The sequence below is a fragment of the Poromitra crassiceps genome (genome assembly GCF_964638095.1).
Source record: "Poromitra crassiceps genome assembly, chromosome: 8".
NCBI lineage: Eukaryota > Metazoa > Chordata > Actinopteri > Beryciformes > Melamphaidae > Poromitra > Poromitra crassiceps.
In genome coordinates this window covers 26,877,363-26,896,222 of record NC_139629.1, presented here as the reverse complement: position 1 = coordinate 26,896,222, position 18,860 = coordinate 26,877,363, and the positions used below count along the sequence as shown (strand labels likewise).

The 18,860-nt window shown below is 42.0% G+C and overlaps 1 protein-coding gene across 2 annotated transcripts; it reads right to left on the bottom strand.

Annotated features, from left to right (window-relative positions):
• Nucleotides 1-6,186: 6,186 nt before the first annotated feature.
• prkab1a (protein kinase, AMP-activated, beta 1 non-catalytic subunit, a) lies at nucleotides 6,187-16,690 on the bottom strand (the record flags this gene model as incomplete). Of its 2 annotated transcripts, none has more annotated exons than XM_083641830.1 (7): nucleotides 6,187-6,287; nucleotides 7,063-7,131; nucleotides 7,706-7,839; nucleotides 10,774-10,888; nucleotides 11,303-11,396; nucleotides 12,429-12,598; nucleotides 16,538-16,690. In XM_083641830.1, the coding sequence occupies 7 exons, from the start codon at nucleotides 16,688-16,690 to the stop codon at nucleotides 6,210-6,212; spliced, it is 813 nt and encodes a 270-aa protein (XP_083497956.1). In that variant the 3' UTR covers nucleotides 6,187-6,209. The 2 variants fall into 2 exon arrangements, with proteins under 2 accessions (XP_083497956.1, XP_083497957.1); XM_083641831.1 differs by having other exon boundaries at nucleotides 12,429-12,588; nucleotides 16,549-16,690.
• Between the last annotated feature and the right edge of the window lie 2,170 nt (nucleotides 16,691-18,860).

Genomic DNA, 18,860 nt, shown 5'->3' with positions numbered 1-18,860 from the left:
TGTGTGTGTGTATGTGTGCCTCCGTGTGTGTGTGTGTACGTGTGTGTATGTGTGAGTCCGTGTGTTTGTGTGTATGTGTGCCTCCATGTGTGTGTGTGTGTGTGTGTGTGTGTGTGTGCGTGCGTGTGTGTGTGAGTGTGTGCGTCCGTGTGTGTGTGTGTACTGTGCGATTGCAACCTGTAGCACTCTGAAATGTCAAACTCCATGGAGCGTAACGGCCTAACGGGACTGCTTCGGGAATCCTTCCCGCTCTCTCTCCTGCTCTGTGTGCATTGCTCTCTTTATCCAGACCTTCACAAACGAATGTAGATAAACAGATCGCGGATCTGTCCCCTTGATCTGGATTGACTTAACCAGATAATCGCAATCGAGCTAAACAATACCACAGAGGTGGTTATCAGCTGGGTCTGTCAATTTAGGATTTCCCTATCCAGCTCTGAGCTCGGCAACAACCGCCTGGAGTTACAGCAAGCCCGTAAGTACCTCGGCGTACGCTTGGACCGGACACTGTCCTACAAGCAACACCTGGATGAAGTGAAGGCCAAGACAACAGCAAGGGTCTCGCTCATCCGCCGCCTGGCGGGTTCGACTTGGGGAGCTTCCCCCCAGACCCTACGCATATCCACACAAGCCCTGGTCCTACCCGTAGCAGAATACTGGGCCCCAGCCTGGAGCAGAAGTCCACATGTGAACAAGGTAGACACTGTCATCAACAGCGCCCTCCGCATAGTTACTGGTTGTCTGAAACCCACCCCTGTGTCCTACCTGCCAGTTCAAGCTGGAATCGCCCCAGCCAGTCTCCGACGGGATGCGGCTACCCTCGCCCTGGCAAGAAAAGCCCAGAAGCACGACTGGCACATCCTGCACAAAGCCACAACAACACCGGCACCACCATGCAGGCTCAAGTCTCGCCATCCCTACAACAAGGCAGCACAAGAGATGCTACATTCCATCCCTGAGGACTGCCTGGCTGGCAGCATCCTGGGAACAGATGTGGGAGACGGCTGGACCCTCCCGCATTCAACAATACATCCGGGACCCAGGAGGCGGTGTAAAAGGAGAAGATGTGATAGCAAATTATTGATTGAGTGCTTATTGATTGATTGATTATGAACTATGGCCCTTCTAAGATGTATTTTGTGAACTATGTTCTTCATCATTGCAGAATATTGCTGTACAGGGAGAACATGTAACTTGTTTTGGGTGAATAGACGCGGAGTGTTATGTCTTGTGAACATCAGATTAACTATTGACGTCATGGAAATATACTGAGTTGGAGAGAGGTTGAATGAAGTGGAAAAGTACTGCCCTCCAGGGTGGGGGGCGGGTGTCATAGTTTCAGTATATGATGTGTTGTAAACGATGATTCGGGGCTCCTGCCTGACAACGTGGTCGGGGAGACCTCTGTGCACAGATGTTAATTGTAGAATAAAAACCTCCTAAAAACACTTGAAACGGATATCTCATTATTGATGGATCAGCAGGGCATTTCAGCAATTTTTCCATCACAAAGACATGCCACGCCATCTATGGACCTTACTAAATCGTCTGCGCTCTGGCGTCGGACGCTTCAAGTCATCCCTGAAGAAGTGGGGCCTATCGGACAGTGCGGCATGCGAGTGTGGCGAGCCTGAACAGACTGCCGAGCACATAATCACCGGCTGCCCCCTATACAGCCCACCCTCAGAAGCTGGCCTTTTCGACTTAGGACCGGAGACGAGGGCGTGGCTGCATGACACTGAGTTGGCCATCTGAGGATACACGAAAGAAGAAGAAGAAGCTCGTGCAGATGAAAATGCTCATGCACGTGAGCTCATGCCCAAGAAAGAGGTGTGGTTTGTAGCAACTAGCCAATCACAATGCAATATGGGCAGCTCCAGATTTTACAGCGCCAGACATGCCTATTTCCTCATTCATTCAAACTGAATTAATAATTAGCAGAGCTTTACTGTATGTCAGAATCTAAATCCGCGTTGGATATTAATTTGTTACTGAAGTACTGTCTAAAGTTAACACTTTTATTCACAAGTCATCTCTTTGAACAGCGGTTTCTGCCTCCACGTATGAGCCTACAGCAGTTGAAAAACAACAGCCTTAGTGACCTAAAAAGATCCTGCAGGAAAGCTGAAAGAACATGGAGAAGAACCAAACTACATGTTCACCATGCTATCCTAAAAGAAAGAATTGCTGCCTATAACAAAGCCGTCTGTAAAGAGAGAAGGACCCACTTCTCAAAAATTATTTGTGAAAACAGCGGAAACTCTTTTTTTTAATTTTCAACCATTGATAGACTTTTAAATCCAGCGCCCTTTAGCTTATTGAGTCAGGCTTCCGCTTTGAAATGTGAAGAATTTGCAACCTTTTTTACTAACAAAGTCACCTCTATCAGAGCGGGCATCACAAATCCAGCCAATGCATTCTGTGAGACACCTATCCATAGCCCCCCAAAATTGAGGTGTTTTAACAAGATTTCACAATCTGAACTCACTAAAATTGTATCTCAGACCAGCTCCTCAACGTGCGCTCTTGATCCTGTCCCTAGTACATTTCTTAAGAATGTATTTGCCAGTTTAGCTCCCTGCATTCTTAAGATAATCAATACCTCATTGGAAACAGGTATTTTCCCCACTGCTTTTAAAACTGCGGTAGTGAAACCTTTACTTAAAAAATCGAATCTGGATAATACCGTCTTAAATAACTACAGGCCTATATCCAACCTATCTTTCATGAGCAAAGTACTTGAAAAAGTAGTCTTTAAACAGCTCAATAATTTTCTCAATGATAATAATATCCTAGAGAAATTCCAATCAGGAAAGAGAGATCGACGTTACGGCACAAAACAGGTGGACAGATCACAGATCAAATGAAATGACTTCTAAGGGGACATTGCGTTTTTGGAGCTCCCAGCATCTTTCTGCAATTCATTCTCTATGTAAGGACACGCTAGACGTGCTCCTCTTTTAATGAACACACCTGGCGTTTCAGCGCTGGTGGCGTCTGTTGTTTTTGGAGGAGCGCTGTGGGCGCTTTAAAGCTGAAAAAAGTTGAACATTAGAGGAAAAGCGCCCTGATCGTCTTTTTCACTCCTCCTACCTTTTCTCCTCCCGAGGGATTTTCAACCTCGGCTGCTGCCAGAATTGGCAATAATCTGGCTTTCATGTTGACAGTGAACAACCTCAAACAGACAAAACCATCTGGCTACCGTCCGTGTGGTCGTTGTGTTCTGATCTGTACTGCACGCGACTACAGGGGAAAACAAACGGAGCGCAAAAAAAAAACGCTCCGTGCGCTGTGTTTTGTGCACAATGGAAGCGCTCTCAACATGATTTTCATAGCGTTCTGACTGAAAAAATAACGCTTTTGGTGTGAATGTCCCCTAACATGTTTATCCTTAACCCATTGATACCTGATGCAGCATTTGCGTGTATATCCCTCATTTGTGTGTGTATCCCTTTAAGACCTTAAAGGGATACACACACAAATGCTGCATCAGGTATCAATGGGTTAAGAGAAAACAAACACGCAGAGCAATAGGAGAGGTACAAGTAGCAATGTCCATCCTCTATGTAACAGAAACCAATGGGGCTTGTGGGAAACACTCGCATTATCAATACCACTGGCATGAGAGAGAGCGAGAGAGAGGCTACCAATCATCTCCACCATGATCTCATTTGTTTATGGTAATTATACCGATACCATGATTAATTTGGACAACAAAGATATATTGATGTTTCAGACTGCTACACATACAGTAGTATCTTTAACTCTATATACTTAACAATATAGACAAACATTATCTTTATCAAAACAAAAAATCTTCAATAACAGTGCCAGTCCTGTGCCATAATCCTGTGCTGGTCCCTTGATCAGTGTTGTAGTCTTGAGCTCAGTTTTGGCCTTGTGACCTTCCTTGAGACAGAGACGTGGACTTGTCTTTGTCTTTGACCTAATTTGTCTCAAATCTCTTGTTCATTTTTTGAATATCTTGATATCCCCATGTTGTTGTTGTTGTTGTTTTTTGCTGAACAACCAGTTGAATTAAATGGTCTGAGATTTCTCTCGTCAAATTAAAAGTAAATGTATGTCATTAAAGTACAAACTTAATATCGCAATTGTAAAGTTTAGACCAAATTCAGTTATCTGAAAAGACTCAATTCATTATGTTTTTTTTGGTCTTCATCCTATCAGCCAAGAGATACATCTTTGTGTCATCTCAGTCTTGCCTGGAAAGGTCTTGACCTCAACACTGCCCTCGACTACATAAAGGGAGCAGTTAACATTAACCAAAGTGATATAATGTGATACTACACAAATTCAAACAACTATACAAATTCAACAAAAATTCTCTTATGTGCGCTTTGTGAGCATTACTAAATAAACTAAACTCATCAAATTAGAGATAAATAGACAAACAGCAGTGGAGAACTTGTTGCAGTGCATTTTCTGTCCTTCTCTGACCAATCGTGACCTCATATTTTCAACACATCCACATCTCATTTGTACCCGTCCTCCTGTCCTCTCAGTCAGAGATGTCCTGTCCAAACACAAGCCTGTGTATTCTCGGGACACTTACGGGTTTCCCCGACAACCCCAAACCTCCACATCACATTCCCATCTGTTTTGAAAACAGACATGTAATCCTCTTCTACCTCCTTATGATCGCATCTCTATAAACAGACATGTAAATCCTCTTCTACCTCCTTATGATCACATCTCTATAAACAGACATGTAAATCCTCTTCTACCTCCTTATGATCACATCTCTATAAACAGACATGTAGTACTGTTCTACCTCCTTATGATCACATCTCTATAAACAGACATGTAGTACTGTTCTACCTCCTTATGATCACATCTCTATAAACAGACATGTAGTACTGTTCTACCTCCTTATGATCACATCTCTATAAACAGACATGTAGTACTGTTCTACCTGCTTATGATCACATCTCTATAAACAGACATGTAGTACTGTTCTACCTCCTTATGATCACATCTCTATAAACAGACATGTAGTACTGTTCTACCTCCTTATGATCACATCTCTATAAACAGACATGTAGTACTGTTCTACCTCCTTATGATCACATCTCTATAAACAGACATGTAGTACTGTTCTACCTCCTTATGATCACATCTCTATAAACAGACATGTAGTACTGTTCTACCTGCTTATGATCACATCTCTATAAACAGACATGTAGTACTGTTCTACCTGCTTATGATCACATCTCTATAAACAGACATGTAGTACTGTTCTACCTGCTTATGATCACATCTCTATAAACAGACATGTAGTACTGTTCTACCTCCTTATGATCACATCTCTATAAACAGACATGTAGTACTGTTCTACCTGCTTATGATCACATCTCTATAAACAGACATGTAGTACTGTTCTACCTCCTTATGATCACATCTCTATAAACAGACATGTAGTACTGTTCTACCTGCTTATGATCACATCTCTATAAACAGACATGTAGTACTGTTCTACCTCCTTATGATCACATCTCTATAAACAGACATGTAGTATTGTTCTACCTCCTTATGATCACATCTCTATAAACAGACATGTAGTCCTGTTCTATGTCCTTATGATCGCCTCTCTGTGCCTCCTGGGCAAAGCTGTTGTTTTGAAAGCTACAGAGGGGCAGTTGGTGAACATATAAGAAAGGCAGACTATGGAGGATTACAGTGACAGAGACATGTATCGCCCCTAAACAGATGTGCATAATAACTGTGTATACAGTGAGTGTACAAAATATCATCTAAACCCTTATAGCCCCCTTACGACTCGAAGCTCAACCTGAAATCCTCATGCAGGGAAACTTGAACTAGGAAAAATGAGTGTTACATTTAAATTACCTCTTAAAACCCATTTTTTCAAACAGGCGTTTACGTAAATTATTTGTCTTCAGTGTTAGTTAAATTGTACGGACCTGCTTTAATTTTACATAATCAAATTTGAATGTATCCTTTGGCTTCTATGTATTAATGTGAAGCAGTTTGTAAACACTATTTTCTGAAAGTTGCTACTTGCTCTTCTTCATGGTAGAATGTGGATTTAATAGGTGAAATCCATAAGAGAAATGGCCTGGATCCACCTGGACCTTCTACTTAATGGAGAGAGCAGGTGGACCTAATAGTTTGTACACTCAGTGTGCAGTAATACACTGGGGTCGAGTTAACACGAGAGGGGTCTTCAGTCAAATGGGCTTATAGAGTAAGGTGGTGACATACTTCTTCTTGTAGCGGTGTGTTGCGCTGAGCACCATCACCCCATCCTGCAGGGGGAGAAAGAGAGCATGGAGGAAATATTACACTTTAAAAACAATTCACAATGATCAGACTCAATGAGATTCCCAGCCTGTCAGTCTAACAAAGTTATAGACATCTGTTGACTGCAGGCGGCAAGCTCGGGATCTCACAGAGGAAGCCGTGGAAGTGATACTGAAAGCTGTAGTTCCTTGAATGGCCACTTGGGGCTGGCTCCAAAAGGGAGTCATTCCCCATTCACCCCCATGTTAAAATGCCAGTCTTTAAAACAGGATTAAGCATGTTTATTAATAGCCTGGTTCAAAAGATGGTTTTGCTCTATATAGCTAATTTCACATTTGATTTAAAAAAAAACTGTAAGGGGGGTGTTTTTATATAACTCATCTGTTTATAGAGTAAAATGAATGATATAAAAGAGTATGTTTTGATATTTTGGCCGTGATTGACAGGGCGGCTGTCCAGTGATCGTGCAGTTTAATGATCACGGACCAATAGCAGGCGGGGCTGCGGCTCTGGGAAAAGCCCTGATCTCGTGCTATCTCATGCTAATAAAGCTAATCATTTTTAGGATGACAATAAAGATAGTTTTCTCACATTAGTGCTGAAAAGTGGCAGACAAAAAAAGGCAAGGACTTGAACAGCACAATAGGACTTTGAACAGCAGTTGACTGGTTGGATTCAGTCTACTTGTGAGCGTACCTTAATGGAGAGAGCATAGAGGTGGTCTACTTGTGAGTGTACCTTAATGGAGAGAGCATAGAGGTGGTCTACTTGTGAGCGTACCTTAATGGAGAGAGCATAGAGGTGGTTGAGCATGACGTGGTTGGGCTCTGGGAGTAATGCAGGGTCACACTGAAGAAAATAAAACACAATTACTAACCTTTTAAGAAGTGGACAACAAAAGAACTTTGTCTTTCCATTTCAAAATGTCACATTTTTCCCAGGCCTTACTGACTTGACCTTTTTAATGTGTTTAATATGACGTATGCTGATATTTACAGGGAAATTATGACTTATAATGGCCATATGAAAATGTCAACTAGACAAAATTGCTCTAGCTAAAGATAACTGAAGTGGGTGAAGGGAAAGTATAAGAAGGCACTTTTTCAACGATGTGAAAATGATAGTCAGAAAGAATATGCAGGGGGATTAAACACTTCTTTCTCTCTCTTTCTATAAAAAATAATAATCCTAAACTAAACTTGTACCACTGTTCCTTCAGAATTTGTAATTGTCATAGACTGTGCTCCATAGTTGATTGCTCTATTGCTGACAAAAATGTGTTATTGTAAGTCGCTTTGGATAAAAGCGTCTGCCAAATGACGTAATGTAATGTAACGTAATGTAAACAACATCTTTTTTGTTTCTGTGTTTGTTTGTTTGTTTATTAAGAAGATAAAAGAAAATGGCAGCCCGGGATACTTACAGAGATCCCAGTGTCTTTGTTGAGGATGACCTGCAGCAGGTGTGGCGGGAGGATGGGTGGAGACTTAAACTTTTCTTCCTGTTTGGGAATGTAGGCGTCCTGATGGTATGGCCCAGGAGGAGAGCTGGAGAGGTCTGAGAGAGGAGAGGGGAGTAGTTACAGTATTAATATGATGGTATGGCCCAGGAGGTGAGCTGGAGAGGTCTGACAGAGCAGAGAGGAGAGGGGAGTAGTTAAGGTATTATGATGGTATGGCCCAGGAGGTGAGCTGGAGAGGTCTGACAGAGCAGAGAGGAGAGTAGTTAAGGTATTATGATGGTATGGCCCAGGAGGTGAGCTGGAGAGGTCTGACAGAGCAGAGAGGAGAGTAGTTAAGGTATTATGATGGTATGGCCCAGGAGGTGAGCTGGAGAGGTCTGACAGAGCAGAGAGGAGAGTAGTTAAGGTATTATGATGGTATGGCCCAGGAGGTGAGCTGGAGAGGTATGATGGTATGGCCCAGGAGGTGAGCTGGAGAGGTATGATGGTATGGCCCAGGAGGTGAGCTGGAGAGGCATGATGGTATGGCCCAGGAGGTGAGCTGGAGAGGTCTAACAGAGGAGAGGAGAGTAGTTAAAGTATTATGATGGTATGGCCCAGGAGGTGAGCTGGAGAGGTCTGACAGAGGAGAGGAGAGTAGTTAAAGTAGTATGATGGTATGGCCCAGGAGGTGAGCTGGAGAGGTCTAACAGAGGAGAGGAGAGTAGTTAAAGTATTATGATGGTATGGCCCAGGAGGTGAGCTGGAGAGGTCTAACAGAGGAGAGGAGAGTAGTTAAAGTATTATGATGGTATGGCCCAGGAGGTGAGCTGGAGAGGTCTGACAGAGGAGAGGAGAGTAGTTAAAGTATTATGATGGTATGGCCCAGGAGGTGAGCTGGAGAGGTCTGACAGAGGAGAGGAGAGTAGTTAAAGTAGTATGATGGTATGGCCCAGGAGGTGAGCTGGAGAGGTCTGAGAGAGCAGAGAGGGGAGGGGAGTAGTTAAAGTATTATGATGGTATGGCCCAGGAGGTGAGCTGGAGAGGTCTGACAGAGCAGTGAGGAGAGGAGAGTAGTTACAGTATGAATATGATGGTATGGCCCAGGAGACCCACATATTATATATATATATATATATATATATATATATATATATAAAAACAAAACAGAGACCAAACCACCCCCCAAACCGTTTGTATTTGTACTTAAAAATGTTATGTTGATATAGATATATATCTATATCTATAGATATAGATCTATAGATATAGATATATATCTATATCTATATCTATAGATATAGATCTATAGATATAGATATATATCTATATCTATAGATATAGATATATATTATTGTGTATGGGGCCTGCACAACAAAACATTTCCATACTTTACAGACTTTTGTGTAAATTCCAAACATGTTTCTTAACATGTTTTGTGGGGGACCCTATGAAATGGGGGTCCATGGTGTAATTTGTGTCAGTGTAGGGGTCATTGATAGGAAAAGGTTTGGGAACCACTGTCCAACCACTGGTATTGTTGTACCTGCAACCATGGAGCACTTGTTTTTTGCTGACCTCTACTGCATCACATCCAAGAAGCACTGCTTTCTTGTGCTTTTTTCAAAGTTTGTTTTATTATACCGTAAATTCCGGACTATAAGCCGCACCGGTGTATAAGCCGCACCTGCAAAGTTGACTATTTTTTTCTTATATAAGCCGCACCGGACTATTCACCTTATTCTTTGCCCACACATGGACGCTTCCGCATTACGTCATTTTGTAATAGTATTTCCGTTTTGACTTGCCAAAAACTCCACAGGCAAGATGGCTGCGCACACTCCGCTCCTAAAGTGACAAAATTACTCCCCCATAAACATATCTTGGCCAATACGTATGTAACATACAAAATAAAACAACCCGCAATATCTTAATTTTATGTAGAATGCAGAGGACATGTAACTGTTTAGTTAAACTTGCATTCCAGGAATATTGTGCTCTTAAGATGACGTTAGTGGAGTCGAGGCTGTTGCGTCCTGAAACCCACTAGCGTAACCTATGTGCGATTCGAAATAACGCATCCGAGATAGAAACGTTATGAATATAGCCACGTTATAAACAACAAACTAACGCTGGTGATCCGTATGGAAACAGTGTTACTCGAAATGGTTAAAAGTTATTATCAATTTGGTCATTCAGTGGCATTTTACTGCCATATAACATAACTAACTAGTGGCTAACCACAGAAGCCACAGAAGGCAACAGCGCTGAACCGGAAGAACAAATACGTTTGCGTTGAACGCGGAAGAGAGAAAAAGTGGGCGTGGTGAATAAGGTGAATAAGCCGCGGGTGTTTTAATGGTATTTTTTTTTTTTTTTTTTTGTGTTTTAATGTTTAACTCATTGAGTGCCATGGACGGACATGTTCGTCATTTCAAATAGTAACGTAGAGTGCCAAGGACGGACATGTTCGTCAATTGCGTTTTTTGACGGTGGGGCGTCGATCAAAGCCTTCTGCCTCTCCTGTACAAATATTATAGCTATTGGAGGTCTATAACCTATTTTACAGAACCCTTAGGTGGCGACAGTGCTCTCCAGGTTAACAGAAAGGCAGAGAAAAACAGAGAATAAGTCGTTGGGGAAACGGAAATCGCATCGCATCCGTATGCATCGATATGCATGAAGCGTTTTAACGTTAGATGTGCCTGCAGCAGGCAGCAGCCAATCTGCTCCCACAATTGAGCTCCTCCATGTCCGCTGCGACAGGCTGTCGCCAACAGCCCATTCGCATGATCAGCCGTTATTATTCTCAACTGGAAGCATACAGTAGTAGCCGGTGACAAACACACGCGGAAAAAGCTGGATGTCGCCGACATCAAAAAAAAAAAAAAAAAAAAGGCCAAAAAACGGGAAAAAAGGTGCGGCTTATAGTCCGGAATTTACGGTACTTTTCCAACCTTTCCATAGCTCTGTAGGAACCCTGTACTTTACTCTACTGTGTGTAGAAATGACTGTTAACGAAGCAGACAGAAGAAGGGATGGTGCGCGCTCACCTGACATGTCAGAGCATTGCTGTGAGTCCACCATGAGAGCGTCAAACACCTCAAAGTCTGTCTTCTTCACCTGGATGAGGTTGTTGACTGTGCCCAGCTGGTTGGTGATAACTGGCTGTGAGGAACCATGAGATTCAAATGGAGTCAAACTCAACTAAAACTCAACATTACAAATCAACACATCAGGGACAAGTCCCTTGAACAACTCACCATCATACAAAAAGAAACATTTTATTTCACACTTTTTCTAACATAAGATACCGTAGTTTCATATATTTTCAAAAGTGCTACCATATTCCCTTATTCCAGATTTCCCTCAAAATCCTGTTCGTAGCCAGGATTAAAATGGCATGATCTATAGTACACTTGAACTCAAGCACATGCTGAGTGGACGATGTACTGCTCCCCCAAAACATTATGAATCAGCGTTCATCACATTATGAAGATTCAAAGAAATGATTTGACACAAAGTGTGTACAGTTGCATACTGTACTACAGTATTCCTTGGTGATCAGGAATGTCAGCTGACCTCAGTGGGGTCGTGGGTCCACTGGCCATCCACATAAAACTTGTACTGATGCTCGCCTTCAGGTAGATCCACGATGGCCACAAAGTTGTTCTGACTTGGAGAAAGGAGAAGAGATGGCATTGAGCACACAGTTATGACCCCAAGTGGTCAAACGTACAGTTGCTATGTATCTGCAGTGGGTTGCACCAGCTGTGCGTAAGTTGAAACGTAAGCTAGTTTGAACGTAAAGTCTCACTAAGTCCGAGTTTACGCACTACTAAAAATATTTGGGTTGCACCAAGTGAAATAGTTACAACTTAGGCATAAGTTAGAACTTAAATTTTATACCTACGTCTTACTAGGTGTAAAGTCCTCCGTAAAATAGCAGTTGGCACGGATTGCAACTTGGCACCGTGGCGCATCGTGGTTTTGCGTCCGCAGCGCGCTCTCCGTGATCAATTATTACACCCTTTGATATTTATGACTCACGCTTTTGTTTCCCACAAGCTGCAGCACTGCATACAAATTGAAATAACCGCAACAATTTAGCGAGGCAGGATGGTGGTAAATTAGCCTACAATACTGATGAAGAGCTCACAGATAAACGGTAACAGTAATATGAACCTAAACGAACGTTACTCAATAACGTTCTCATTTGGTTAGTGTTGGTGAAATATGAAAGCACTAATTTGCGGTGGGCAACATGTCCCGACTGTTTTCACTCCACTTAATTAAACAACCGTAAATAAACACCGTTTCCACCGTGCTTTTCACTGATTGGCTACAGGAAGTGAATACATCATTTTCCGCGACACTATTTTGGTTAGTTTGGACTTTAGGGTCTACTAGTTAAGATGTATCTTACGTCTCCGTGGTGCAACTAAACAAAGACACAGCTTTAGTGTCAAACTAACTAGTTTGAACGTAGCAGTTAGTGTGGACTTTACACCCCAGCTTAAGAGAGAACTTACGTTCAGCTGGTGCAACAGGCTGCTGGCCTCTAATGGACCACATTTCTTTGACCATCTGCCAGACAGGCTAAACTGGACAACATTCTTACTCCCATGTAATTATACTATTATGCACCTGTGTGTTCTGTAAAGTGTCAAGCAAAATGTCACTCAACGTGCTCAGGCTACTCACTCACCTTCTGATAAGGGGGATTTTGTTGGACCAGTTGTTGAAGGATCCAGACACGTAGACCTCCTTGCCGTCTCCAGTCCAGCGAAACACTGTTGGCCGGTCTAAAGTCGGCCCCTGTGCATCTGATTCCAAGTCCTGTTGCCACGCAAGGAACTCCTCTTTCTCTAAAGGAGCCTACAGCCATGAAATAGCACAATTAGCTGTCCCTCCTCCATCCATCTAGCTCATATGGACTCCAAGAAGTCTATATGGGCACCAACTGACACATTATCTGAATTCCCCTTAATGGCGCTAGTGGATCTGTTTCCTGCTATTATAGTCTAGGGAATCTGTGAGAAAAAATGACCCAACCTTAAACTAATTGCAACAGAAATTATTTTTGTTGTATTCAGCTCTTGAAACCTTCCAATTAAACATACTAAAAATCCCAGAAAATCCCAGTAGTGGAACATTGTCAAAATTGGCATTGTCTCCACAAAGGAGGTGATGTTTTCGGTGCCGTACATACTGTAACATAACAAAACAAAACATAAAAAATGTAAGTGTGGCTAATATGTTCTAATAGTTAGTGGAAAAGGGTGAGTTTTCATGCACATCTTGTTCCCTCAGACAGCCATCGCAAACCATAACTTCATAGTCATGTCATTCACCAGTCTCGTATTGGAGGCAATTTGATTTCAGCAAGGCACAGCACAAGTTGTAGCTCAAACATGCAGACGAGTGGACAGATAGGCTAAGTGTTCTCCATATCCGAAGGTTATGGATAAGTTGACCCCCATTTATCGTCTGTTACCAATGACAGTCATTGTCTGTTACCATTAAAAGTAGGCTAGCTTAATAAGCACTTACTAGTTAGCTAATAGCTTACTAATAGGTATAGCTTAATAATAGCTTATTAAGATATGTGTACTATCTGTTGTTATTCATTTTCTTTGTGCAAATAAACAAACATAAATAAACAATAAACACTTACTCTGGACATGATGTACCACTTGTGCTCTTCTCCCTACTTAAACTCCAACCACTTATAAGCCTCAGCCAGGCAGTAATGCAACATAAAGGATGCCAACTGCCATAAAACACCACAGAAGGATTTATTATTACATCACTGATGACATCACAATTGCTCGAGTGACATCACTGATGACATCACAATTACTCAAGTGACATCACTGATGACATCACAATTGCTCGAGTGACATCACTGATGACATCACAATTACTCAAGTGACATCACTGATGACATCACAATTGCTCAAGTGACATCACTGATGACATCACTGATACATGACATCACAATCGTGGCACACACGCCGCCCGCCCACTTATGTTTCCTGTTAGGACCACCGCAAGGCATCACTGCCAGAAAGCCATTAAAAGTAGAAGAAGACTTTCAGGAAAGACCAACACAAGAGGAGAGGGGATCGGGTTTTACAGAATGTAGGGAAAAAGTGGATTGATAAATTCAGAAGGAGGCGGTAATGCAACATAAAGGATGCCGACTGCCATAAAACACCACAGAGGAAGAAGACCTTTAGGATTCATTTGCCCAAGATCTTCATGCTGCAGATGCCATCTATCTGTACCAAAAAACAAGTACCTCAGACCTTTGATGAAGAACATGGTTGTCCAAAGAAAAAGAGCAGACATCTATTTAGAACAGAATGATGATGAGCAAATTGCACTTGGAGACCTAACTGTGAAAATGTAACAATACCTTGATGTGGTGATCAAATAATCATTACAGAAATCAATTGGAAACCAGAAGTGGTTACATTGAAGCCGAAGGCCTCAAATATTTTGAGTGCATGTTTGCATGCTTCTAGGAAGGACAATAATGATGTTGATGCAGAAAACCGCTGCCAGACTGGTAAAGACTGACATAAAAGATATCAAGATTCCCAGAGATGCATATCCCTCAATATATTAGTCTAGTAGGAATGGGGGGTCCCCGCGCACCCGAAAGATATATTTTTCTAACATAGATTGTTGTACTCCTCAAGGTGTCTAATAAACAAATTTTGTTGTTACCCCGTTGAAATAGTGTCCCATGGGTCCGTTTGGCGGCCATCTTTGCGGGCATATTGCGATGTCTGATGAAAATGGATAAGGGTCATAACTTTTGAACTATACGTCATACAGAGACAAATGACACCACTTTTCTGTATGATTTCTGCATGAGGAATTGATTGAGAGGGTTGTTTTAATGATTTTAACAGGTTTGGTATAGTAAAACTCAAAAACATTAGAAAAAAGTGTCTAATTTACTCTCAAAATCTTGCAAAAGAAATCTATCTACATATTAGTCCATGGGCCAGAAGGGTTGGGAATAATGCTCATATTGATTTTTGGCAAGGTATACATCTCTAGAGTTAGAAAATATGTGAGAGCATTGCACCAATGGTAGCTAAATGTGTGTTATCACTCGATTTATAACACCATGCAAAACATAATAGTTGCAGGACTTAGGGACATTTGAGGCTAAGTTCATGCAAATCAAGTCTAAAAGCACCAGATTTTGCCCAGGATTAGCCCAGGGCATGCTCTAGCAATTGAGCCAGAGTGCCCGAGCTGGTGACCCCCGGGGTCACCATGGCGGCCAAATCCAATATGACCACTGTCCGAAAAATATTTTGGCTATAACTTTTGAAAGAGATGAGCTAGTAATACAGACTTGGTGTCTATCTCATGTTTTTTGACCATTAGAAAGGTGTTGGAATGCTTATCTTTACTAGGGAAGATGTGTGTGGACCCGTAATCCCATTTCAAGGCGAAATCATACAGAAAAGTGGTGTCATTTGTCTCTGTATGACGTATAGTTCAAAAGTTATGACCCTTATCCATTTTCATCAGACATCGCAATATGCCCGCCAAACAGACCCATGGGACACTATTTCAACGGGGTAACAACAAAATTGGTTTATTAGACGCCTTGAGGAGTACAAAAATCTATGTTAGAAAAATATATCTTTCGGGTGCGCGGGGACCCCCCGTTCCTACTAGACTAATATCATCTGCCAAAGGAAACATGGAAACCCTTCAGCTTCTCCTCAAAGAACTGTTTGCTGGCGAGAACTGTGAGTTAAACATATCTGCAATAGGACAGGCCATGCGGGCAGCAAGGGCAAGGGTTCTCATCATGCCATTACAGATAGGACTGACAAATGCATCACCAATTTGGATCTAGATTTTTGGTGAAAACACTTAACCTTCAATTCTGTTCCTCATATCAGGAGGTGAAAAAGTTGAGTCAAGTGCAGCTGCTTCTCAAGGAACATAGCTCCCTGGCAATGTTGAAGGCCACTTCATTCAGTACATTGCTGATAATGTTGACCATAACATCAGAACCATTGATGGCCACAACACATTCCATGGTATGGGCCTTATAGCTGGAGTTACACCAGAGAGCCAAACCAGTACCTCTGATAGCTGTGACATCATAGCAGCAGTTGGACACATCAATATCCACATGTGGAAATCAGAGACCCCTGGCCTTTCATCCATGTCCTTCATTTTAACATACTTCCACTAATGGGATTTTCTGGGATTTTTACTACAGTGTTTCGGGCATTAATATGAACATAAAAATGTGAAAAATAAATTCTGTTGCAATTAGTTTAAGGTCAAACCTTATTTTCCCTAGACTATTATCTGAAGGTCCGACTTAAGATAAGAGCTACTGTTACGACCATGTAATGTTTATGAGTTTAATGGTGGAAAAGTCAAGTATAACTTCCTATCTTTTTAATGATACATCGTTTTAATCATTTACTTTAGATGTATCTTTACCAGAGTCAGAAGGACAGTATCACTGGTCATTTAGCATTGCGCTAGGCTAACCCTGAGTCGGTCACCTGAATTCATGCTAACGTAAATAAAGCAGTTAAGGTATTAGCAATCGATTGTCGAATGTTGCCCAAGCTTGTCTCACGGCTTTTTCTCATCAAATCACTTTCCTAATCTATTTGGACATTTAAACCATGTTCATTCATATGAAATGTGACATGTAGATTGTTAGACATTCACAACACTAACTGCCGTTCGCTGAAATGAATATCGTCAGAAAAAGCAGGATATTAGTGGCTGACTTAGGATACAGTTTCTACAGCTTACTTTGATGTCACCTTCACCATGAAAGATGTCTGCATCCTCAGGGCTGTCCATCAAGATTTTGGGCCTCTCTCCCTCCTTGGTGCCTCGGCTGTCACGGCGGTGAGCCTTCTCCCCATGGCCCATCGCAGCTCTCTCGCTGCTCGTGTTCCCCATGACTTCCTCCTCGTCCGCTTCTTGTGTGCTGAGACAAGTTCACTGTCAACAGATTTACATCCAGTCAGCCAGCCACTCGCAGAGAAGACAGTAAACCCTTCGAAATAAAGTGAATCATTGATAGCTGCTGCTACTGGAGTCATTACTGACTACTGAACTTGCTGTGCGAGACCTCATCACTCAGACTTGAATGATTACATTTGTCCACCTTAAGCACTCCTGCTGCTGACTGGATCCCTCTCATCCAGTTAACTGCTTACTTCAGGGTTCCCAGAATTTCCCGCGCATTCTCACGGATACAATTTCAAAACTCCCCCGTGACTTTTCAAGGATCCATAATAGAATGTACATGTAATGTGAGGCGGTGACTCTGAATCAATACCAGAAATGATTACTACACTGGACAAATAGGACACACCTCTACCTCTTTATTGGATGTTAGTGCTTAGAGTCACTGCATGCCATACATGATAGCTATTGAAAATAAATCATGAATTTTCCATAAAAAATTAATATTTATAGGAAAAAAATTGAAGAAGCGCTAAAATCCAATATGAAGAAGTGTCTCTGGTGTGTTCTGTAGAGTAACAATTTCTGGTACTGGTTGGGAGTAACTGGGTCACATTAGATAAAGCTATTGAAAACAATATTTTGTTTTCTCTATTAGGGAGGAGATGGAGGTTTGTCCGCAAAAACAACAATGGGTTCAAGAAAAAGTAGCCTCTTGTTGCTAGCTGCTGCTGAACACGTGCAGTTTACAGCTCTGTTTATTATTATTATTTTATCAAAAGTAAAAGTTGAAATATTATTTCAACTTACTTGTACTTTTTTATAAAATAACGTTACTGTGACAATACTGCCACTTTACAGCTCTGTTAATACATCCTATGTCACAAAATTACAAACGACCACAGTAACTGACTCTTTCTGACTGACCCTACAGTAATGCTCTATCTCTCTCTCTCTCCTAAACAAACAGCAGCTTCACTTGACGGTGCAGCTGCAGCAGAGCCACATAACGGTACTGCAATGCCCCACGCACACAGACCTGAGGCTAACTCACTGGCCAAGGCTAGGTTACATGTTGGTTCAAACGCACTGTAAAGTGCATGCTACACTTCCCATGCAAACTCAACGCCTGACAGTTCCACTGCAAACGTTAGCTAGACTAAGGTTAGATGGGTGGATAGTTTTCTATGTACACTTTATACTCCTAACTAACGCTAGCTAGCTAGCTGGCTAGCTAGCTAGCTAGCTAACATCAAGGTGTAACGTTAGGTTCATGTTTGGCTGGCTGACTGCTGCTAGGATCAAGACAGTGATACAGGCTGTTGTTCAAATCATCATCATTGAAATAATAACCATTCATAACGAATGTCCTGGTGCTTAATGCACAAATATATATATAAATATATTGTAATTACCTGAGACGAGTTTCTAGGTCGTGTGTGTGTTAGCTCGTCATGTCATTCAGATATTCAGCCAGGAGGCAGACAGTAAACAAAGCAGTCTGGCCAGAGCAATCTAGTAAGAGAGTAACGCCAGCGGAGGTCCAGACTCAGAGCCAATGCATAGCCAAGGGGGCTCGCGCCACCTTTGCTAAAAGAAAGCTGATAATATTATACACTTTGAATTTTTAAACGTCTGACCCTTTCAAAGTATATCACAAACGGTCCATTTTTGCTGTAACTCCACAGCGCGCTGCTTACTTCCGGGACCTTACTTCCGGGAACTTTTGTGATGTAAAAAAAAAAAAAAAAAACGTCCATTGGAGTGAATGGATATGCTCTAAAACGAACCCCGCCCCCCGGCCGGCGCATGCGGAACAGATCTAACTGGAGAATGAATGAAACTGCCACTTGTTCAACGATACTGGAGACCTGTTTGAATCAAAGCACAAGTGATTGTAACTGTCAGCACAATTATTTTTTAGGCTACAGTCGTGTGTGTGTGTGTGTGTGTGTGTGTGTGTGTGTGTGTGTGTACGTGCGTCGTGCGTGTCATGCATGGGTGTCATGTCTGTGTAAACAACTTTGTAACTTCATATATTGAACACTAGATGGCAGTGTAGCTCAAGGTCAATCTTAGAAGGGTACAGCTCTTTGCATTACATTGAGTATTTTTTTTATTGATGTTTGAATGTCTTTTCATTCGTTATTTTCATTATTAG